General features: G+C 38.6%; 1 protein-coding gene across 2 annotated transcripts in view; it reads right to left on the bottom strand.

The window, feature by feature from the left end:
- ZMYND12 (zinc finger MYND-type containing 12) overlaps positions 1-25,281 on the bottom strand; it is a 1,002,866-nt gene that overhangs the window by 841,158 nt on the left and 136,427 nt on the right. For both annotated transcript variants that reach the window (XM_044061779.1, XM_044061780.1), the window contains exon 2: positions 23,199-23,340. In XM_044061779.1, coding sequence (XP_043917714.1) covers positions 23,199-23,340 — 142 coding nt within the window. The remainder of the gene's footprint in view (positions 1-23,198; positions 23,341-25,281) is intronic.

Below are 25,281 nucleotides of genomic sequence, written 5' to 3'. Positions count from 1 at the left end.
AGATCTGGGTAATCTTCTCTGAGCATCACGGGATAGGGTATAGCCACGAGCGGGTGGAAGCTCTCAAGCTTTTGAATAAAGTCAAGTCAGAACTGATTCTCAGTTCCAAACCCAACCAGCAAAGAATGAAGGTGAGATAGGACAACAAAACATTATATGTTTAAATGACACAACTATACTAAAATCAACTTTCAAGCTCTACAACAATCCTTAAATAATGTTGTACATTTTGATGAATTATTAAAGGAGGGCACCTATTATTTTCCTCATTGCAGGAGCCATGATTTAAGAAAACTTTACAAGAAAAACAAAAGAAAATTTTACACTAATAAAAATATACCCTAATAAGTACATCAAAAAGATACTAAATAAAATTAATAAGGATTTGAAATAGATGAATATTGAAGATAAATTACAACATGAAAATAAATTAGCTGAACATAAAAACAATATTTAACAGAAACACAAGATATCAACATTCTGAATCTTCAGAATGACACTGGATGTTAGTGGAAAAGGGTAGAAAAGCACACAGGAACATTGATGTCCATGGTGAAGAAAAGTATATGTTTTCCAGGACTTCTGATATGGAGTCTTGGAACTAAAATATGCCAGCTGATTGTTCAGACAGGAGACAAAAGAGCCAACCTGAGCAATTCTCCACAGATAGATCAAATCTTGGAAGACCCTCTGATCTAGTTTCCATTTGTGAGAGCCTATCCTGGTCCTCCTCATCTTGTATGCCACATAGTTTTGCCTGTACGGTGAGATTGTGCTGAAAAGCTATATCCCAGACTTTTGTTGTTATATTGCACAGATGGTAAGATCCCTCTTGCTTGTTTATGTACCACATCACTGTAGTTTTGTCTGTAAACACTTTAAGAAGTCCCAGAGAATACAAATGGTTCAGAGACTTGAAAACATTTATAACAGCTAACATCTCTTTTATGTTTGTGTGTTTTACCCTGTCTCTTTTGGTCCAAAGACCCTGAACTTTTATTCTCATAGACACTACTCCACAAGCAAAGTCTGAGGTGTATATAATGACTGACTGTGGTGAAGGAAGAAGGGAGATTTTGAGATATTTGGTGTCTCCACCACAAAAATCTCCCTTTTCATAAATCCCAAAACTGGAATTTCAAATATCATGGAATGTTAATGTAAGGATCAATGAAACTTCAGGCTCCACTGAAGACATGGAGTCTTGCAAGAGCATCATGAATATTACAGAAGCCATGAGACCCAAAATCCTAAGGCACTCCCTTGCTGAGATGATAGTCTAAATGGGAAAATTCAGGAAAAGGTTAACATACACATCTATTTTTTCCTGTTGAAGAAAAGCTCTTTGAACTGAGGTGTCCAGGAGATACCTCATAAAAGCAATTATGTGAGAAGGAGTAGACAAGACTTATATAAGTTCTCTTGGAATCCAAGCCTTAATAGATCTCTTACCCAAATGACAGATTTCTGACACATTGAAAAATATGCTACAAAGCTGTGCAAGTTGTCTAAATATGGAAAACTGTGAATACTTTGCAGTCTGCAGTAGGTTATCACAAGAGCCAGGCACTTTGGAAACACATTTGGAGTAGTAGGTAGGGTGACAAAAAGATCTGATAATGTGATCCATACACAGAAAACCTTAAGAAACATAGAAAATCTGGATCTATAGGAATGTAATGATATACGTAGTTTAAATCTAATGTCACTAGAAAACTCAAATGGGAATAAGGGGTAACAAGTTGAGAACAGACAGCATTTTGACCTTGAGAACTATCATAAACTGATTCAGAAAAGAAACCTCCTAAACTGTTCTCCAAAAATCTTCTTTTGTTGGTACCAGGAACATCTTGAAATAAAGCTCTTCCCCAAACTGGGGAGGGGGGGGGGGGCAGCTTCTATTACACACTGAACAAGCAAGTACTGAATGACAGGATAGAAAAGAAGTGTCTGGTCTGGCAGGTGAGGAGGAATCCCCGAAAGGGAGGGTGAGACTGACACTACCATCTGTAATACTGATGGATTACTATCAAAACCCATATGTCTGAAATAATCTGTTGCCAAAGAAACAGAGGTTCAAACTTTCTTGAAGGACTGAAGGACTGCCAGGGTGGGCGGGGGTTGGGAATCTTTTATATAATCATTCAGACTTATTAGACTGGCCTTTTTTCTGGGGGGGTGCCTGGTTTCTTTTTGGACCCTCCCTGCCACTGCCTTTTAAACATTTGCTTTCCAGCAGCTTTCTGGTACTGTTTATTTTGCTTTTTAAATAAAGTTTTGGAGGAAGCATTAAATAATGTGGCAAAGCATAGAGAAGGAGGGTTGAAAAATCTGAGAGATCACTTGAATCAGCTTTTCTTCCTCATCACACTTTTTAATGATATCTGCAGCCAAGGGTCCAAAAAATAGTTCTTTATCCAAAGGAGAATTAAAAAATCTCATTTTAACATTCTCTGGAAGGTTTTAAGAACACACCCAAGCAAATCTCCTTATAACAGTTCCAGTGGCAGTAGCCCTAGACATGGCATCTGCAGAATCATAAGCACATTTCAAACAATGAGTAGTCACTTGAGACACATAATACACCAAGTTGCACAAAATAGATTTTCCCTTGTGACAAAGGAGGTACTACCAGCACAGCTAGCTGGAATTCTATAAATAATTAAATGTCATTTGTGATTATTAACATGATTTATATAGAAGTGTAACAAAAGAAGATAGTGCCAGCCCAGCTATCTGGAATTTTATAAATAATTGTATGTCATTTGTGAATATTAACATGATTCACAAATGATACTTGTGTTACAAATGTATTGGAACTGTATGTCAGGTGTATATCAAACTGCTGGTAGAGAAGTGTGTGTTGAAAAGGTTTTTGCAAATTGCTTAAAATATAAAAACAGCATGCTCTAGTGGAATAGAACAGAAATGTACCTGCACTATTGTAACTGTTTAGATGTATATATTTTAACAGTGGAAACTGGAATGCAGAAGGTTGACTTCAGAAAAAAATAGCTGAAATTAAATTACTTTATGGCCATGCAATAAAAATAAGTTATCTTTCAGTTTCAGTGCAGCAACAGACACAATTCTAGAACTAAGGAACTTTCTGTATTGTCTTGGAAGTGTTTTATTGTTTTATAACTTCCAGCAAGTACCAAGATCTGAGGAAAAGCCCTTGTGAATCTATTTTCACAGGTAGATGTTAAATACTGCTATCTTTCAGCAGTGGGGGTTTTACCTGGGATAGAGTCAGATGACAAGAAATGATGTCATTCTGCAAGCTATCCCAGCAGTAATATTTGAGATATTAATTTGGGATGTCCCTGAAAGAGCGACAGTGTTCTGTTTGTCTTGGACTTGACCAGAAGACCCATTCATCACACATTTCTGTAAGTAAGTTAACTAGAGTATAGTAATTCTCTTAGATACAGTCAGGAATATTGCAAAGCTTAGCTTAGATGTTTTTCTTTATTTATTTAAGACTGTCCTGCAATGTTGTTTTAAATATTTCCTGTGATTTTGAACTCTGCTGTCACTGTAAATATTTACCGAGTATTTTCTTGTTCTTTTAATATTTATTATTAAATATATTTAAACCTTTCATTGTGGTTGATCTGTCTAGAGATATTTAAGTTCTGAGAGTACTTGCATATTTATTTGGTGACACTGTGTGGGCCACTCCTAATAGCCTCGCTCTTGGTCAAACTACCATTTGTAATAATAGTAACATTACACAGTAAGAGTGGACACCCTTTGTTAATGGTCTTAAAGTAGCTGGATAGCTAGTAAACCTGTGTCAGCCTTTCCCAGGTGTGTGTGTGTGTGTGTGTGTGTGTGTGTGTGTGTGTGTGTGTGTGTGTGTGTGTGTGTGTGTGTGTATAAATCAACCACTCTCAGAACTACGCAAGTGAGATGAGGTGCACGGACTGAACCAAGCATCCAAAAGAACCCAAAAAGAAAGTCCAGCCCCAGGGAAGTTTGAAATCAACAATTCTTTATTGTGGAAACCCAAAAATGAACAGCAGACCGGTTTCAGCAATAATAGAGCCTTCATCAGAGCATAAATTCACACTGATTCATGCAGCATTTAAAAAGTACATTACTAAATTAGAGTCTTGAGCTTATTGGTTCAAACCAAATCAACTGAGTTCATTAAGGCCTGGCTTAAACAAAGCACCCAGCCTAACAATCCAACATGATTCTTTCTCATTTAAAATAGAATGCCATCCTGTTTTGCATAATTTATTACCTTGGATTTTGTCTATAATAGTGAATTGGAATTTAGCAGTGCTGTGGGTTATAGTGTGTTTATACAAGGCATTGTATGTCCTTTTATTTCTAATATCACTGAGGTGTTCATCAATCCTAAATCTCAATGGGCGAGACGTCCTACATAAAATGCAGAACAAAAACACTTTGCCAGGTAGATCACCCAGTCACTGCTACAATTACCAAAACATCGTATTTGGTATACCTTGGAAGAGTTACTGCTGGTAAATTCTTTGGTTTGAGAGATGTGTGCACAAGCACTACAGTGACCACATGAAATGCTGCCAGCTAATTTGTCCCCAAATAGGGTGACTTGTTGTTTATTAAATGGAATGGAGTGTTTATAATGAGTTAAATAGGAGTTTATTGTACGACCCTTTCGGAGTTTATTGCACGACCCTTTCGGCAGGAAAATAAACAATGTGCTGGAAGCATTTCTGCTAATTTTTCATTGGCCAACAAAATATCCCGGTGATTGTTTATAATGTTTCTGAAACTATTTGTGTTTCATCCATAAGTTGTGACCAGACGAATGGGTTGAGAAGTTTGTATGTCCCTGCTTATAGATGTGTCCCTATATTTAAGTAAGTAATTTCAGTCTTGGTTTGTTGCAAGTGCACAAGCCCTTTGTATGAAGTCTGTAGGATAACCTCTGTTGATGAATCTATGGGTTAAATCATTACTGCAAATTGTGTAAGCTTCATCAGTGGAGCAAATACATTTAATGTGTAAAAATTGGGACTTGGGTGTATTTTGGATGATGTGGTGAGGGTGATGGCTAGAGGCATGAAGTACGATATTAAATTGTGGAAATTTTCTGAAAGCCTCTGTTCTGAGTGTATTGTCATCCTGTCTGAAAATGTGAACATCCAAAACTGTAATTTGATTGTAGTCCCAGTTTAATGTGAATTGGATACCCCACTTATTTTCATTTAAATATTGTACAAACTCCAGCACATATAACACATCACCCCTCCACACCATCCAACAATCATCCAAATAACATCTTCAGATGTCCATATTCTGTAAAAATATATTATGATTATCATCATAAATCAATTGCTCTTTGATGTAGCCCATAAAGAGGTCAGCATAAATAGGAGTGTATGATGCTCCCATAGCAGTTCCTCGAACTTGCCAATAGCACTTCCCATGAAAATAAAAAACATTCTTTGTGAGGACATGTTCAGTTAAGCAAACTCATCATCATCTTCTTTTGGCTGTTCCCGTTAGGGTTCACCACAGCAGATCACCTGTTTCCATTTCTTCCTGTCCTCTGCATCTTGCTCTGTCACACCAACCACCTGCATGCCCTCTCTCACCACATCCATAAAACTTATCTTAGGCCTTCCTCTTTTCCTGTTACCTGTTAACTTAATCCTTAGCATCTTTTTCCCAATATACTCAGCATCCCTCCTCAGCACATGTCCAAACCAACGTAATCGTGCCTCTCTGGCTTTGTCTCCAAACCTTCCAACCTGGGCTGACCCTCTAATATACTTATTCCTAATCCTGTCCACCCTCGTCACACCCAGTGCAAATCTTAACATCTTTAATTCTGCCACATCCAGCTCAAACTCCTGCCTTTTTGTCAATGCCACTGTCTCCAACCCTTATAACATAGCTGGTCTCACTACCCTCTTGTAGACCTTCCCTTTCACTCTTACAGGTACTCGTCTGTCACAAATCACTCCTGACACTCTTCTCCACCCACTCCATCCTGCCTGTACTCTCTTCTTCACCTCTCTTCCACACTCACCGTTACTCTGAACTAATGACCCCAAGTATTTAAAATCATCCACCTTCATCACCTCTACTCCATGCATCCTCACCATTCCTCTATCCTCCCTCTCATTCACACACATATATTCTGTCTTAGTCCTGCTGACCTTCATTCTTCTTCTCTCTAGAGCATATCTCCATCTCTCCAGGGTCTCCTCCACCTGTTCCCTACTCTCACTACAGATCACAATGTCATCTGCAAACATCATAGTCCACTAATAGTATTAAATCCAGGAGTGTATAATTCAGCTTTGTCCAGCCAAAATTGAATGGCTTCTAATCCTGCCCAGTGTGGAATGTTAGTGTATAGACGGTGACGTCTAGTGTGCACAGAAGCCAGCCCGGGTCCAACTGGGTGCCTTTGATGATATTTAGAAATTGAGTGGTATCTTTGATTCTGGATCTGACTAGGGGTAATAATGGTTGTAAATGTTCTGTGAGGAAAGCAGATAGTGGTTCTGTCAGAAATCCTTTACCTGATACGATTGGTATCAAACAAACCAAGACCAAAATAACTTACTTAATTATAGGGACACATCCACAAGCAAGGACACACAAACTTCTCAACCCATTTGTTTGGTTACAACTGATGGACGAAACACAAATAGTTTCAGAAACATTATAAACAATCACTGGGATATTTTGTTGGCCAATGAAAAATTAGCAGAAATGCTTCCACCACATTGTTTACTTTCCTACCGAAAGGGCCGTAAAATAAACTCCTATTTAACTCATTATAAACACTCCATTCCATTTAATTAAAATTAAGTCACCCTATTTGGGGACAAATTAGTGGGCAGCATTTCGTGTGGTCACTGTAGTGCTTGTGCACACATCAAACCAAAGAATTTACCAGCAGTAACTCTTCCAAGGTATACCAAATATGATGTTTTGGTAATTGTAGCAGTGACTGGGTGATCAACCTGGCAAAGTGTTTTTGTTCTGCATTTTATGTAGGACGTCTCCCCCATTGAGATTTAGAATTAGTGATCACCTCAGTGATATTAGAAATAAAAGGACATCCAATGCCTTGTATAATCATACTATAACCCACAGCACTGCTAAATTCCAATTCACTATTATAAACAAAATCCAAGGTAATAAATTGTGCAAAACAGGATGGCATTCTATTTTAAATGAGAAAGAATCATGTTGGATTGTTAGGCTGGGAGCTTTGTTTAAGCCAGGCCTTAATGAACTCAGTTGATTTGGTATGAACCAATAAGCTCAAGACTCTAATTTAGTAATGTACTTTTTAAATGCTGCATGAATCAGTGTGAGTTTATGCACTGAGAAAGGCTCTATTATTGCCGAAACTGTTCATTTTTTGGGTTGCCACAATAAAGAATTGTCGATTTCAAACTTCCCTGGCGCTGGACTTTCTTTTTGGGTTCTTTTATATATAAATCAAACCTCAAAGAGTGAGTGTGTCAGCTACTTGGGCAGAGACATGAAGCACTGGTTGGACAGAAAGGGTGCTGGACGTCTTGGCTTGGCCACTCAACTGAGATCTCAACTCTATAGCTATGCCACTGGGGAGTCTTATTGAGAATCTGAAGAGAGAGGGAAAAACCAGTCCTGGACTGAATGTGTTCTCTGTGTGCTCCTAAGGGAAATTGCACTTGATGCAGAGAGCTGCATCTGGAAATACTGTGTGTGTACCTTGTCATCCTCCCAGTGTACGTCCCCCACTGGTGCCAGTGGTGAGGATTGAGGTTCCTTGATTACTGGGCCAATGATGAGGGTGTCACACCCCTTACAAGAGAAAGAAATCCCAAAATATTTCTCATATTCTCACAAGTGGCAAGCATAAACTTCAATCTACAAGTCTGGCAGTTGGGTATACTTTTTCTCATATTTATCAAAAGCCTTCCCATCTTTGCCAGAAGAAGAGGGAGAGGGATTAGTATTAACCACATGTTTAGCAGCAGTTGGGTTCACTAAAGCAATAGCTACTGGGCCAGATCTGGAATGAGTCTATAATAACTTAAAAGAATGAGGCACTTTATAAAGTCCATCTGCTTTCTTAGAGGCAGCAGGCTGGGTGCCAGGGAAATTACAGGCAATAGGAGCAGGTTATGGAATTTAGAGTTGTAACAATGTATTATACTTCCTTAGGGATGGAGAAGCATAACTGTTTTCAAACTGAAATGACTGATTCATTCTAGAAATAGTTTCAGAGCAAGATAATCTTTCTAAATTATTGGCTACAGCCATACTCTTCTAAGAGTATGAATCATAATTCTGTGGAGACAACACATAATTTGTGCTTTCACAATCCTTTTGTGGTTTAAACTCTTGAATGGCTTCATAAAACGAAGAATCTTTTTTTCTTTTAACAAAAAAACGACCATATAGGAAAGGTCAAGAGCCTGTAATAAATCCTCACCTAAGCCAAAAAAATATCTCTCCTTTCTGGTGTAACTGAGTCAGGAGAGGACATATGTTTAAGTTTTCATTTCTTTTAGACAGGAAAATCTGAAAAAACACATCCACTTTTGGCAGCAGAAACTTCCACATGGACGGGGACAGCTTTCCGGATAAGAAGAGTGGCATTCCCTGTCAGTTCTCCCTGGTCTGACAAGAGTGGCTCTCCCTACTCAACCAAGGTTACTCTAACATCTGCAAAGGACATGTCTAAACCCTGGCCTATGGTATGTGTAAGGACTACATCAGTGGGATCCAAGGAAAAAGATGTTGGCCATAGCAGAGTCACCCACATGTGGCTGACGCATTTTATCAACCTGCTGTGGTGGAAAAGGCTGTTTAACAATCTTTATTTATTTATTTTTGTGTATGGAAGGTATAAATTAGGAAATGGCAGGTTTGTTCCATGGATAAGCTGAAAAAAAGGTGTCCAATTTCAGGGGGAAACCATGCAACAATAGTTGTTAAAACAGCTAAGTATCAAAACATAATCTTTTCCATGTTAAAACTCAGTAAAAAGCACTTTAAACACTTATCCCAGCCCCTAAACGTAAATTAAAAAGAAGTTATGTACTCACCATAACGTTCCATGTTTGTTGTCCATGATCTCACCTTCATTCTTGCTGGTTGGGTTCAGAAACAAGCATCGGTTCTGACTCGGCCACATACTAAAGCTCGAGAGTTTTCACTGGCTTTAGGCTACAACCTATCCCAAGATGCCTAGCAGCTGTTCCCCAGATCTCATTTGAGAAACTAGTCACTAGGCTATGCTAACCCATAGCATAACTGTAAAGGTGCGCTGCTCAAAACTGAAAAGGCATGAAGGGAATCAGACCATTAATAGCCAATTTTGTAGTTTCCTCTCGATCCTCCAGGAAAGGAGAAGTAAGGGTGGGATGCAAGAATGAAGGGGAGATCATGGACAACAAACATGGAACGTTATGGTGAGTACATAACTTCTTTATGTTATGTTGTCCTATCTTGCCTTCATTCTTGCTGGTTGGGACAGCATCCTCAGCACCTTCTTTCTCAGGTGTCTCAAGGGAATAAGCTCTTCAGAACAGTGAAACCAAAGGATGCCCTGTTCCGGGAGGTCATATCTACTGTGTAATGAGTGATAAAAGTATGAGGGTTGACCCATGTAGCAGCAGCGCAAATTGAATCCAAAGGGAGTCTAGCTTGAAAAGCAGTGTAAGTGGACATAGCTCTAGTTGAATGCCCCTTAATTTTTTCTAGCAGCTGTTTATTCTAAGAGTTGTAGGCATAAGTGATGGTATCTATAAGCCATTTAGATAAGGTGACTTTTGAAACTGGAGTACTTTCCTATTTTCTGAGAATGAAACAAACAGTTGGTCAGATTTTCTAAATTCTTTGGTCCTATGCAAGTAAAAGCATAGCAGTCTATGCACATTGGTGGTGTATTCTACCTTGTTGCTTTGATTTGGAAAAAATACAGGTAACTCGATAGACTGATTCAAATTGGTCTCAAAGCAGACTTTAGGCAGAAAGGAAGGATTTGTTCTGAGGGAAACTCTGCCTTTGTGGAAAATCAGATAGGGAGGGCTGATAGACAGAGCTTGCAGTTCTGAAACCCTCCTAGCAGAAGTAATTCCTGTTAAGAAAATTGTCTTCCAAGATAAGAATTTCAGTTAATAAGAGGAGGCTGGTTCAAATGGGGGAAGAGTTAAGGATGATAATACCAAATGTAGGTCCCACGGAGGTGGTGGTTCTCTCACGGGGGGGGGGGGGTCTTAAAAGGAATGTGACCTGAGAAAGGCTTTGCATAATCTATGGGACATTACATTAGATTCACAAAATTCAGACCAGCAGACTGTGGCAAGCAAACAAATTTAATATAGTGCTAAAAAGCACATAAGAAAGAGAACAACAAACAGACTGGTTTTGGCTCAAATAAAAGCAGCCTTCTTCAGTGCATACATCTGACAAATATAGCATCCCCTTTCTCTTATATAGTCAGCAAATGAGGCTTAATTAATACACTTAATATTTAAAGGTGCTCATTTAATCCAGGAGAAAATAACACCCCCAACTTAATAATCCATTTTTTCTCCATATTGTTGAGAGTCTGATGCCAACCAATCTTATTAGATCTATTACCCCTAATATGATCAATAATGTTAAAATAAAAGGACGCATTACTATGTAAAACAGTATGTTTATAAAGGGCATTAGTAATTCTCTGATGTCTGATATTACTAAAGTGCTCCACAATGCTGAATTTGACCGGATGTGAAGTCTGGCCAATATAAAACGCGGAACAACTACACGTAGCCAGGCAGATAACCCAATCAGTTTGACAGTTACCAAAAAAAGAAATGTTATAAACTTCACTAGTATTTTTGCTGCTAAAGTCTTTGGTCTTGCAAATTCTAGAACAGTATACACAGTGACCACAGGAAAAACAACCAACCAAATGGTCCCGAATACACAGTGACCACAGGAAAAACAACCAACCAAATGGTCCCGAAATAGAGTAGATTGAACCAGTGGAACCTGCTGGCTACGTCCACGTTTATAGTGACTCAAGACAGACCCCAGGTTCCTACCTTTCCTATAGGAGAAGTAGCATCTATTATTCAAAATTTCAGAAAGTTTATTGTCCGCCAAGAGAATATTCCTGTGTCGTTGGACACTGTTAGTTAGAACAGCACTGTTCCTACCATAAGTAGTCACAAAACGAATAGTTGACACATGCTCTTGGGGCTTAACCTTATATTCTAGAAGAGAATCCCTATGCATGGAGTCCACAGTATTCTTAGCATGCAGTATATGTCCCAACTTATAACCCCTATTCAAAAACAGAGAGATAAGGTCGTCCCTGTACACCTCATATGAAACATCCTCTAAACAAATGCGTTTCATTCTCATATATTGAGACTTTGGAATATTCTTACATATGTGTGGAGGATGATAGCTGGTGGCATGGAGAAAGGAATTATACTCTGGATATTTATGGTAAACTTCAGAACTTAGGTTATTATCCCTTCATCTGGTCACCAATACATCCAAGAATGTAATACAGTCCTTACTGTAGTTCACCATAAATTGTATTCCCCACTTGTTTTCATTTAAATAGTTGACAAATTCTTGTAGGTACTCAGAATTCGATCTCCATACCAACCAGCAATCATTCAAATATCTGCTCCATATGTCCATGTCCTCCAAAAATATATTGTGAGAGCTATCATAAATAATCTGCTCTTCAATGTATGCCATAAATAGATTGGCATATATTGGGGTGAAAGAAGCCCCCATAGCCGTACCCTGAATTTGAAGATAACATGCATCACGATATAAAAATACATTTTTGGTAAGGACATGTTCGGCTAATCCTAATAGAAGTGTATTAAATCCAGGTGAATATAATTCAGATCTGGAAAGCCAATATTCCAAAGCATCAATACCTGCCCAATGAGGAATATTAGTATAAAGGGCAGTTACATCAAGGGGACAAAGTAACCATCCCGGTTCTAACTGTAGTTCAGAAATTATCAGAAGAAATTTGGTTGTGTCCTGTATGCGGGCACGTACCCACTTCAAAAGGGGTTTAAGGTGGTTAGAAATTGGGACAATGGTTCTGTTAATGAGCTCCTTCCTGATACAAACTGGTCTGCCAGGGGGATTCCGTGGGTCCTTATGTATTTTTGGCGTAAAACAGAAATATTGGAAAAGGGGGTCTGGTACAGATAGATGATAAAAAGTTTGGTTCAAAATAATACCCTAGCTAAATTTAAAAATTCATCAATCTGTTTCTTAAAGGAAGGAGTCGGATTAAGGGGCAAACAAGTATAATGTCGCCCATCCGAAAGGTGCCTCATAGCTTCAGCATTTCATAGGAACATTAATGTGCAAATATTTCAGAATAGTGTCCTTAGAGATATACATTTCTATTCTAGGGATTCTGGTGTCTGATCGAATAATCTCTCAAAGATCGAACTGGAATGTATAAAGGAATTGGCCAATAACCACAAATTGGTTATACTGTCTGCTGACAAAGGTGGGGTGGTTGTAGTCCAAGATTGGGCTCAATATAATGCCAAAACTTTACCAACTTGTTTAGTCTGCTGAGATCCAAAATTGGTCTCCAGTCCTCTGTCTTTTTTGGAACTAAAAAGAACCTTGAGTAAATTCCGGATCTGATCTGGTCAGCAGGGACTTCTTGGATGACTCTTTTTTTCTAGCAACCTGTGCCTCATTTCTTATTTATTTAGGGTTGCCTGATCCCTTTGACCGGGTGGTATGTCTGGGATAGACTTTGATGGAAGGGGTGGACAAAAGAAAGAAATGTGGTATCCCCTGGATATGATGGACTGTACCCACTTGTCTTGAGTCAAGTCTAGCCAAGCTTTTGGGTACAGTGATAATCTTCCCCCAACTGCTTCCAGAGGTGGACAGACGGGCTTCCTTTCAGAAGTGCTGGAAGGGTCGGCTTGAGAATGTATCTCTGTCACCCTGGTTCTGCAGACCCCCTCTGCCATGATGACGGCGTCTTCCATTGTTATTTCCCCCTATGCCCCTAGGGGAAAATTCACCATGAGTGTCCAGCGAGACTCCTTTGGATTTCCGGAACCACATTTTCCCACCTTTCTGACCTTTGGGATAAGGCCTAGTAGGGATGGACAAACGTACTCCCATGGCAGAAAGAGTCTTGCCATCCTGCTCGCTCCTGGTGAGAGTCTCTTTCACTTTTGGCCCAAACAAGGACGAGTCATCAAACGGGGCGTGAATAAAGGAAGACTTAAAGGGTTTCACAAACTCACAAAGATGCATCCAGGAATATCTCTTCAGAGCTATTCCTGTGCCTGCTGCCCTGCTTGCTCCATTGTCCGCATAAGAAATAAGAAATAGCAGTGCTAACTGAAACATGGCTTAAACCAGAACACCATAATAATGAGATTATAGCCCCTGGCTATAACATAATACGCAGAGATAGAGTAGAGAAAAAGGGAGGTGGCATAGCGATATTGTTCCAAAATCATCTCACCATTGAACAAATTGATTATAACACCCAAGAAATCAAATTAAAACTAAACTCAAACAAACATATCATTATTGCAGGTGGCTACATTCCACCAGGCAATAACACTACTGTAATGGAAAACCTGCTAAACTGGATCTCAACCTCCATGCCACAAGAAACTGTTCTATTAGGTGACTTTAATATTGACTGGCTGAACTGCTCTAGCCACACTCCAACTACCCACATTAACTTCCATAGATTTACCCAAATTATATCCACTGCAACCAGAAGAGACAAAACCTCAAAACGCGAATCCATCTTAGACTGGATTCTGTTATCTGGCCCCACTCTAGCATGGCACTCTGGCTGTCTACCTGACAGTCTAAGTGATCATCAACCAACCTACCTAATTCGGAACAGACCCCATTACATAAGCAAACCCAACCTCAGAGTAATACGTAACAAAAACAACTGACTTCATCAATTCACTACAAAGCTGTAGTTGAACACCCCTTAAACTACTATCTCTAGATGACGCCGTACAGTAATTTAACTCCACTTTCCTGCAAATCCTAAACTTCATGCCCCTGCCAAAACTATAAGACTAAAAGCTATGTTCCATGGCTAACTAAAAATACTAAGACTACAATGAAAGAGAGGGATCTGGCCTGGAGTCAATATCAAAAGAACAAAACCAGTAATCTGAGGCAAACCTACCAAGAACTTCGAAACAAAGCCAATAAACAAATCAAACTAGACAAAAGTAACTACTACAAAAACATGCAGGAAAAATATGACAACAACCCTAAGAAATTTTGGGCTACAATAAATGGCATAATCCACCCAGATAAAGCCACCACCCCAATCCCAGTACTACTAAACAACCATGACAACATTCCGACACAGTTTAACAAGTTCTTTACCGAAACAGTCCAAACCCTTACCAATGCCCTCAATACCACTAGCAGCCCTATACCAGGTGCTAGCAAAACCCACTCTACTACTCAAAACAATACCACCAACTATTCCCTACACCCTGTACCCACTAAAATTATTTCAACGTTCCTTAAGAAACTCAAACCAACCACACAGCGTCTTACTGTGAGTCAACAACACTACCGCAGCACCATCACCACGGGTTTAATCACTGGTTATTTCTGAAACAAAATATTGAGAGTACTCATAATTTAGAAAGACAAAAAAAAATTTTTTTCTTGTGTTTATATTTTATATTCTACATAAACTCTACTACTAGAATGCTGTATGCTGACTTTACTAAAGGAATTGTTAATCTATACATAACGTATTTTCTATGGAACCTATATCTCTGTATAATATTCTTGTGTAATTTCTTTATGACATGCTATTGGAGCTTTTCTCCCCAGGCATCTGCTGAAAATGGATATGTGTCCAGTCGGACTTTCCCGGTTAACAAATGTAAAATAAATAAATAAATAAGAAATGAGGCACATGGAGGAGTTAGTAATAGAGATTAAGGTCGTAAGCTGAGAGTTTATTTTGTCAGATACTCCCTGAGCTCTAGCACCTTGTAGGGTATCTCCTAGCTCCTTTAGGAGATCCCTCTGAAGACGAGTAAAATGGGATAAGTAATTCAGTGACCGAAGGATAAAGGCCACTGATGAGAACATACACTTCCCATATCTGTTCATCGTTCAAGACTCCTTATTCGGTGAATGGACAGATGCAGAAGTTTTGGCTAATTCCTTCTTGGTGGCCACCGCCACCACCATAGCATCTACTGGGACACCATTGGTCAAAAACTGTCTGTCTTACAGGGCTGTAATAAATTTGTTGGGCCTCCTCAGAACAGGATCCATGGACTCTGGAGAGCTCCACGCCTTCCAACTGACTACACCCAGGAGTTGGTCAAAAGGCGGAGACACCCAAAAGGTGGAGGGTCAAGAATCAAATGCCTCCAGGTATACTGACTCATCTTCAGAAGGGGAGAGGTTTTTCTAGCCACCTCTCTGTTTCAGGATCTCTAGGATGTCTGAAAAGGAGACATCTTCAGAGGGTGACAGTGGGGACCCTTCTGAATCCTCTAAGTCGGTATCAGATGTGACAGACTCAGGGGAGTCTATGTGTTTCCTCTTACACTTTCTCTTCTGAGGGACCTCCTCAGGGGGATGTTCCAGGGAGGTTTTGGAAGAGAGGGTTTCGCCCATTGGGGCATCCCAGGGCATTGGTTCTCTAAGCTCAGGCTGGAGGGATGGTGTAGAGGTTGACACTGGCCCTTTGGGGGAAAGAGCAGCTGGAGCCAAGGGTGGAGCAGTCTCAGAGGAAGGCATGCTCCTCATCACCTGGAAGGCACCATGATCCTGAGCCGAGAGAGCCTCCCACTCTGAGGAACTGGGAGATCTCCCCCGTGCCAAAGAAGATGACTCCGAGGCCAATGTGGGAGCCGAATTCACCTGTGCCAAAGCCCCGTATGTGAGTCAGATCCAACAAGGGTCCAGTTTGACTCCCCCCCCCCCGAGAACCGACGGGGAAGTCTCAAACCCCCAGACCCTCCATGGACGACAACATGGAAGTGGTCAGAGCGGAGATTGGCACTGCAACTCCGGGAATTAATTTTGGGTCCGAAGGTTCCACCACTAGGACTTCCAGGAACTCTGGCTCTGAACTCGACTGAGTTGGAGGAGGAACCAAAGGTATAGAGGCTATTGGGGCCGGCTCCATGACAGTCGGGGCTGGACTGGAGAGAATTTTTGCCAAGGTCACTGTACAAAGCAACCTTCTAACCACCTGCTCCACATCATTATCCAAAAGGCTTCTGTATGACCCAGAGGAATGGGAAGACTTCTGGCTACCTGCCACCGATTGTAGTAAAGGAGACTGTGGCACAGAATGAATCAGGTCCAGGAACGGTGACCAGCTCCTTTTTTGCCTGCTCGACGGTTCCAAAACTACCAGTGGAACTGATGTAGCTTTTTCCTTTTTGGAACCGATGGATTTCAGCTCCGAAGAATTCATTTTCTCAAGTCTCTTCGATGGCTCAGAGGCTGGAGCCGAAGAAGTTTTGGGAAATTTGTCCGAAGGTTTGGAGGCTGAGTCCCTTCAAAAGCTGAGTCAAAAGGTCCCTTTAGCAAACCCCTTAGAATAAGCTAATTTTTCCATTCTTGCAGGACCCTTGAGCTAAACCCATGGCAAATAGAACAGGCGTCCTGCAGGTGGACGGCTCCTAAGCAGTACACACAACTAGTGTGACCATCAGTAAGTGACATTTTTTGTGTACACGCATCATACTTCTTGAAACTAGACTGCTTGGTCTCCTTAGACATCCTGACTCTGACAGTTTAAATACAATCAGTAGAGAAATGTACTAGTCAGTTAAATCTCATTCAAGTACCATGAATTATACTATCCTACACAAACAGTGACTAACAGCGTAAGGATACAATTAGCAGTGAAAGACACCAGGTCAGTTAAATCTTACTGAAAGGCAAAGAACTACACTAGCCTACAAAAAACAAACACGACTAATCAAAGTAGAAACAACAAACTGTTTCTTTTTTATTTATTTATTTTTTTACAAAAAATAGAAAGATGGAAGAAAGTTAGAGGAGGGTCTCTAATTTAAATGACGCACTCCTCTAACCTGAGGAGGCACTTCTAACTTAAACAGTGAAGAAAGAAAAAGGGGGGGAGCCCTCTAACTAAAACAGGCTAGTAAATAGAAGAAGGGAATCCACTAACCTAAACAGATTCCTCAGAAGGTCAGTGGCTAGGATAGAGGCCTAGAAAAAACAACAGCCAACTTAAAGTCAACAAACAAGAATGGAAGGACTTTTCCTCAGAAAACAAGGGACACACTAAATATAGAGATAGAAGAAGGATATTCTACTACTATTTTTTAAGCAATAATGTCGTAAATATACAAAGAAAAAAATCCACTTAGCCTGAGCCAGCAAAGAGCAATCCTGAAGCTGCAAGTGGCAAACTAGATCTGGGGAACAGCCACTAGGCATCTTGGGATAGGTTGTACCCTCGAGCCAGTGAAAGCTCTCGAGTTTTAGTATGCGGCCAAGTCAGAACTGATTCTCGGTTCCAAACCCAACCAGCAAGAATGAAGGCGAGCTAGGACAAAATAACATCACTGGTTTCTCCACAGAAAATGTAGTTTAAATTACATTTTAACAACTTTCATCACAAAAGTAAAAAACTGAAAAAGTAAACATTAACGCTCCCAATTAAAAGTGGACAAAATTCACATAACAGTCAATAAAAACACCTTTTCAGCTTAATATTTAAGCTTCATAGAAAAAGTATGTTTTCTGTCATAAAAAGTAAATAAAGTGGAAGTTTTTCTTTTTCCCAAGGGAAACCTATCTGCCCAACAATGAAGCAGCATTAGCCATCAGTTGATCCTTGAAAGACTGCAGATGAGTACTCTCTTTGGTGGGAGGGAAGCTCTGAAGGGCTTCACTCCCAAACCTGACTTTCAGTCAGCTGATCTCAAGCTGACTAATGGTTTGCGAGCATGGAAAGTGCCAGCTGTTGTATCCTTACCAGAATACAGCCCATACAGCTAAGGCTACTGCAGTAAAGATAAATGAAAAACAGATAGATAGACAAACAGAGAGAGATTCAAATTAACTCATAGACAGAGACTCAAATGATATCACAGAAGTCAAATACTTAATCCCTAGACATACATTTCTCCACTAACGATTTTTGGACTAATTTTGGAAATATCTATTTACTTAATTCACCTGCTCTAATACATTTATGTTTCTCTTCTCTTTTCTACACCACCCTCTTTCTTTTTAGCTCTAAAAATGTCAGTGAATGGTTCACATATTTTATTTCTCTCATAAACTGTGTGTATTACTGTATTATTATCATAAGCTGCATTTATTACTGTGCCTACCTCAACTGTATTTTTTCTTGTATTCTTATTTTAATGGAGCTTTTCAACCCAGGCTTCTATCAAAAAAAAAAAAAAGGCCATTAGCACAGCTGAATTGCCCCAGTTACCAAATATAAGTAAATAAATAAATGACACATACTGAGTTAGTCATTTAGGTCTGTTAGTAATTCCTGTCGATAAAAAAATGATACATCTGAAACAGTTTGACAATTTCTAGTACATATCTGGACAACATTATTGATATTCTGTTATAAACAGTACTTATGTTATGCTTTTATTCACACAGTTAACAGAAAAGCTGTATTTTAAATTATGAGAGCCCATTAATTATCAGTGTTGCTTTATTTTATTCTTTCTGTATAAAATTTCAAATGCATCACTTCTAGGGACAAAAATTATTGGATTAATTTATAATTTTATAAAAAATTCAATATACTTATAAATTGATGGACCTTTTTGTCCAAGTGAGAAAAGGAAATTGAATATGTTTGCTAAGACCAAGCTCTAATGACATTTTCAGGCTTTCAGATTCTAACAGATGAAAAATTGCATTCAATATACTGTGAAACTATATTATAGAGTCATAAGTTCATAGGTAAGTACTAGGTTAGTAGCCCTTGCGGGCCATATTAAACCTATCTAGTTTCCCTTTTTGTGCTTGAAATAACCTATCCCATTTGGTTATAGACTGGCCTTACCCATCTCATGACTGATAATTATATACTAACCCTAATGAGAATAACTGGGATCATACCATAATTAATTTCAGGGGCCCCATGCATGGGATAATGCATTTAGGAGCTGCATCTGTCCATTAGTAGCACAGGGGACAGTCCTGGGGTAAATGTTCTGTTTCTCAACCAACATTTAAGTTGCACTTGAAAATGGACAAGGATACATTTTGTTTTATGTAGAGGGGGAGCCTGTTACATAGCAGCAGTATCCTCTGCAAAATATACCTGTCACTCCAAACCATTCTATTGGTGTTGCAGAAGATGTTTAGATCCCTAGATCGAGTATTTTTGATGCCATTTGATGTGCTTATGTGCAGTAATTCCTTCAATAATGAGTCAGAGGATGCCTTGTACGCCAGACAGAGGTCATCTCTTAGCAGTCTGTAGAATACAGAGTATAAAAAAGAGCTTTCAGTCAGTCCATGTAGGGCATGTTGTTTAAGCCTTGTATCCTTTTAATAAAGTATATCTATAGACATTCCAGTTGTTGCATGCATCTGGACAGATAACATATCAAAGGGGGCATTATATTCAATGATTAGCCTAATGAGGGCAGAGTAAAGGGGGGACAATGACATCCATAGATTTAAACACAGCCCTTTTGTTTATAAGCTGTGCAACATAAAAGGACTTTACAACAATAGACACATGTTGGTCAAAAGTTAGGTCACTGTCCACATAAATTGCCAAATCCTAAACAAATACATCAATTCTTAGTGGTGTATTGTCAATGTGGTGGTTCCCTTGTATAGATGACGTCCCAAAGGATACAATAATGCATTTTTTTGGCATTTAGTTTTAGACTATGATTTTGACACCAGTTATTTATTTCAGACAAACCTTCCTACAAGGATGGCTAAGTCATTTGAACTGCTCCTAGCTTGCAGTCATCTGCAAACCTAATCAGCCAGAGCCCTAGTATAATATAATATAATATAATATAATGCCACGAACGATAACGTAACTCCAGGCGAGTAAAGTGTCCGTTACCAGATAAGAAATAACAGTCCACAAGCTCATATACGGTAACTAAGACACAGGCAGGCTTCTTAAAACTCCAAAAATCAACAGCAAAAAGTTCTATTCGTAAAATAACTCAAAATTCCCAATTAAACTTAGATGAACGTTCTTTATTAGGTACAGTTAGCGCTTTCACCTCCTCGGCTTCATCAGACTGTCTGATGAAGCCGAGGAGTTATTTTACGAATAGAACTTTTTGCTGTTGATTTTTGGAGTTTTAAGAAGCCTGCCTGTGTCTTAGTTACCGTGTATGAGCTTGTGGACTGTTATAATATAATATAATATAATATAATAGCATTATATTAGTATTACATTACTAAAATAATTCTGAAAGTCAAAACATGGATTGTTTCTTCATTTTAGTCATGAAGTACCACAGAAGTATGAGATCCTTTTGCATATAGACCACCCCCTGGAATATGCCCACGTCTATTAAAGTACACTGCTCATGACTGTGAAAAAAATCACATATATTTTCTATATATAAAAGCAGTGATGATTTTTTTCATTTGCCGAGTATCCCCCAAAATAATCACTTTCTCACTGGGTTATAGCTCTAATATCTGAGTTCAGTCAATTAAAAAAACATCTAACACAATGTATTTCAGTTTGTTTCACAAGTGTTCACGCATACATGCAATCATGTAACAATGCATAAGTGACTGCCGACCTGTTGCTTGCCTGCAAACACTGCAACCCCATCTTTGAGAATAATAACTTTCTGATCAGGCGGGCTACATCTCTGCTGTATGAATGTGATCATCCATGCATTAGTTTTTAACACCTATTTTATCATATACACATATCTATGGGGAATTCTGGAGCAACAGATGTGGGAAAAACTACAGACCTCATTTCAGACCCATTTAAACACAGGAAGAACAGTTGAACATGCAAACTGTACAGAGAAGGCATCCCAGCCAGGAACTGAAACTGAAGAACCCAGCAGTGTGAGAATAAATTCTCTCAAAGGTACAGTATTTCACCTTGTTATCTGCACACCTTCCAACATGTCATATCAACTATACAGTAACTATAATCAATTTTTCAAGAACTGCCACATTCTAGTTGGGTACACCCTTAATGGTTTGTCTACGATCACATGAAGGAAATTCTTCTTATAGTAATATAGGCTATCTAGTTTCATATAATAAAAATAAAAACAATGCCACCATTAAACTCATTTTATTAAAGCTCACAACAACAGAATTTACCTTTATCTTCAGACTTCTTCACACTGCTGGTAAAAACATTCACAACTAAGTTTAGGAAGACAATTAAGTAACAATCAACCAATAACATCACATAACTAATCAGTGCTTTTGTATCCTTAAGTTCAGCCAAGGAAAACTTCATATATAAAATAATAGATATGTATTTTTGTCATATCTTGGTAGTCTGCATGCTGCTAATGAATCAGAATAGCTTTAAGTGCGTCAGGTTACATTTTAATTTCTTATATAACAAAATGGCTGCAATACTAACATGAGTTTTTCTTCCTTCTGTTTTACACCCCAGAATGGGATATATATCCCTACAATATGGCAAAACTCAGACATTATAAATATGTTTTTTGTTTGTTTGTTTTTTGTTTTGCTCCACACGTTTAAAGTGACAGTTACAACAGTTAGTAGCTTTTACATGGTCTATGAAGGTAAACTCAGTATTGTTTAACCAAATTACATTAAATCAATGCTTACTGTAAGACTATAAAAGAATACATGGGGCCATTTACATTTTCTACAATACAAAACAACTGAAAAAGCAAGGTTTTGTTAAATGATTAAAGCTATAGTCCTTATAAAAATTCTGCCACTCTTCCCATACTCTTGCTAGGTGTGAAATTGTCAGCTTTGCTCATTCACTGATGACTGACATCTGCCACTTTAAAGAATAAGTAATGCAAATGACAAGTATCCATACTTTCTGTCACTGTGCTTAATTATGTAGTTATGAAGATAAAAACAACACTTCAGGGGCCTAAAATGACAATATTTAACACTCTGTGTAGTACTGCACTACAAGTCATCCTTGTTCTTCATGCAAAAAATTCTCCAAGTAAGCAAATAACTCTCTGGAAATGAATTTCATTTTAGTTGTTTGTGGGACTTTACTGACTTTTAAGACAGACTGTCAAGATATAAAATTGTGGTCAATTATACAGAGTGAAAAAAATTACATAGAGTGAAAAGTTATAGGACCTCTGCTGTCTAGTTTAAGTCATGCAGGTGGACACAATTTTTTTCTGAAACAATGTGAGATATGAATAGGAAAAAGTAATGAGATATTTTTTATCTATGGTAGAAACATGAGTGTAAATGAAAAAAAAAATGAAAGACAATGAACGGTTTCTGGACATTAAACAAAGTTTAGGTAAAAGTATAGGATGAAAACATAACTCTAGGGGTGATAACTACACTGAAAGATTGGATTTTCCCTTTAATACAACTGACACAATTTAAACCTGCTAAAGTTGCAACATTTAGTCCAGTCTGCCAAATAGCATTCTTTAGCTTCTAGGAAAGAAACTATAGCTACACCTCTTATAGGTTTAAGCAGCATCAATAATACATGAAATTAGACTATACAAAAGAACAATTATGACTATACTTAAAACATTTTTGTCCTACATTTGTGTGTAGCATATACATGCAAACATTCAGAACAAGCAGACAAAAAAATCATATAATTTGAATAAAAATTTCTGAAATGCTTACCTAAATGCTGTTTATTGATTGAGGATGTACAACATTTTTAGAATTTGTAGAACAGCCAAACGGACACTTCATCTCCCATGTTTCTTAAAAGGTAGTGCAAGTTGGAGTCTATCTGTAACAGTCTTAATATCAACATTCCCTTACTTACAAACATAAGAGTGTGTCTCACTGACCTGGCAAATGAAGTGCTCTTGCATTTTGTAGCCATTCAGTCCTTATCTACAATGAACATACATATGGTACTTGCTTTCTTAAAATTTCAACTTTATTTTTCAAAAAGGTCAATTCACTAAATAATGAAAATGTGTCAGTTCACAGTAATTTTGAGACAGAAGCACCCTCAAACAATTGCACTGCAACTGTTATTTCCATACCTGTCTTTGTAGCAGCTGCTCTTCATAATGATGTCGCTCTTTTATAGAGCTAAGAAATGGAGATGGGGTACGTAGTGGAATCAGCAACTGGCATATCTTCTCGTGGATTCCCACCCAGTCTGTCTTTTGGTGAGCCACATCACTAGGTAACAATGTAAAAGGAAACTTTTAACCAGAGATGCTGGGCATACAGAGTATGACAACTTAACTCAATGCACGTAAGCCAATGTCTAAAGATATTATATATTACACGTGTGTTCAATATAAATGAACACCAATACCTCAAATTAATAATATTAAAAAAATTAATTTAACAACATAGCCAGAAGAACACAGAATACTGGCTTTACTGCTTTTGATATGGGTTTTACTTTCACCCAAATGTTACAATGTAGCATTCTTCCCCACCATGCCTTATAAGCAAAAAGCTCTGAAAATATATAAATTGCAAAGGGTGATTTTGCAGCAAGCCTGAAAAACTACATTCAGGGTTTCATGTGAACCAAATTTTATACTATGCATTTTGTGCTTTGTAGTAGTCAGGAAAATAGTACACATGCTGGAAAGCAACATTATGGAGTAACAAAGTGATAATATACTTTTACTTAGCTGGCACTGACAAATGCGATATTACTTTCATTCAGTCTATTAAAGACAAATAGTGACAGAGGAGACTGTTTAGGATAAGGCTTTGCTCTCACTATCCCCACCAATTAGAATCTTCTACAATATCTTATTTATACCCAACAGTATTGCATGAAATGAACCAAACAACAATAAAATGAAGTTAAATGACCATAGTCATGCATTTACTATCATTTCAGCCAATCAATTAATATGAACTCTGAAGATGCACATAAGGTAGAATTTTCAGTGGGTCCCATTCTGATATGTATCTGTACAAAGGTAACCAACCACATTGCTGATATCTGGTCCCTATAGTCAACAGAAAGACACCCCTTTTCATTTTTAGTATAAGTTTAAAGTACACACCATGAGTCACATTACAATCAATATCTGGCTAAAGAAAATCTCAAGTCCTTTGCCTGGGGCATCAGCTTTGTAAAAGGCCTAGTTAATGAGCATAGTGCCCTATCACCACTCCCTACCATGGAAGAAGGGAGAGCTGCCTGTCTGCTACCACAGAAGATGGGAGAGCTACCTTACTCTTGCCATGGAAGAGAGGAGAGCTCTCACCACTTCTGCTAAGCACACTTCCCCCTAGAACCAGCTCAGGACTTCATTCAGATTCTTAGAAAAGTTTCACATGCCCCAAATGGACAAATGAGCGCCATCCCTGTAATAACTCCCTGGTTTAGCAGGTCCCCATCACCCTCTGCTCTGTTCTACCATCACTTTATCCATACAGGCATTCACTCTTCATTCAACTCTCTCTCTCTGCAGTCTGCACTGAAATGGGACTGCAGTACATTACATTCTACACTGCCTTGGAAGTACTTCAGATGCACTCATAGCCACTTGCTTAGGACTCGTATTTCTTGTCTTGAAATGTTAATAGTCCTCCTGTGGTATATAGCATAAATCACTACCCCTAAGTAAAACAAAATCACTTTAGAGTGCCACTCCTTGCTGTGTTGCACTGCAGCACTGAGGGTGTTCAACATTTTACAGCATTAAAGTGCTGAGTGAGCACTGCGTCTTCCACAATTGGGTTAAAAACGAACAAAAACACCAAGGCAACACTGTAAACATTGTTCCGAAGACAATATGTATTAGTAATGTGAAGAGCAACACAGGTGCAACTCGACTCAAACAGGCAGTAAATCACTATTTTATTATTTATAACTACTCAATAGTAGTACATAAAATCACGGTTGAGCGCTTTCATCTGACACAGCAGACTTCATCAGAACATTAAAACACAAGTTTGAAACTCCATTATGTAAAATTTTTGTGTCAGAGATCACAGTGAGACATTACTTCTTTACATTGTTTCTTTTCTCCAGTGACAGCTGAGGAAAAACAGGAAATGGCTTTAGACGTTTAGCACTGCCAGAGCTGAAGGAGCATAAACAAAACATTTTCCTGCTACCATAAATAAAACCAGTTAATAGAGGTAGAG

The sequence above is a fragment of the Protopterus annectens genome, chromosome 2.part0 (genome assembly GCF_019279795.1).
Source record: "Protopterus annectens isolate FY-2018-M chromosome 2.part0, PAN1.0, whole genome shotgun sequence".
Taxonomy (NCBI): domain Eukaryota; kingdom Metazoa; phylum Chordata; order Ceratodontiformes; family Protopteridae; genus Protopterus; species Protopterus annectens.
This window is presented reverse-complemented; position numbering and strand designations above follow the sequence as displayed.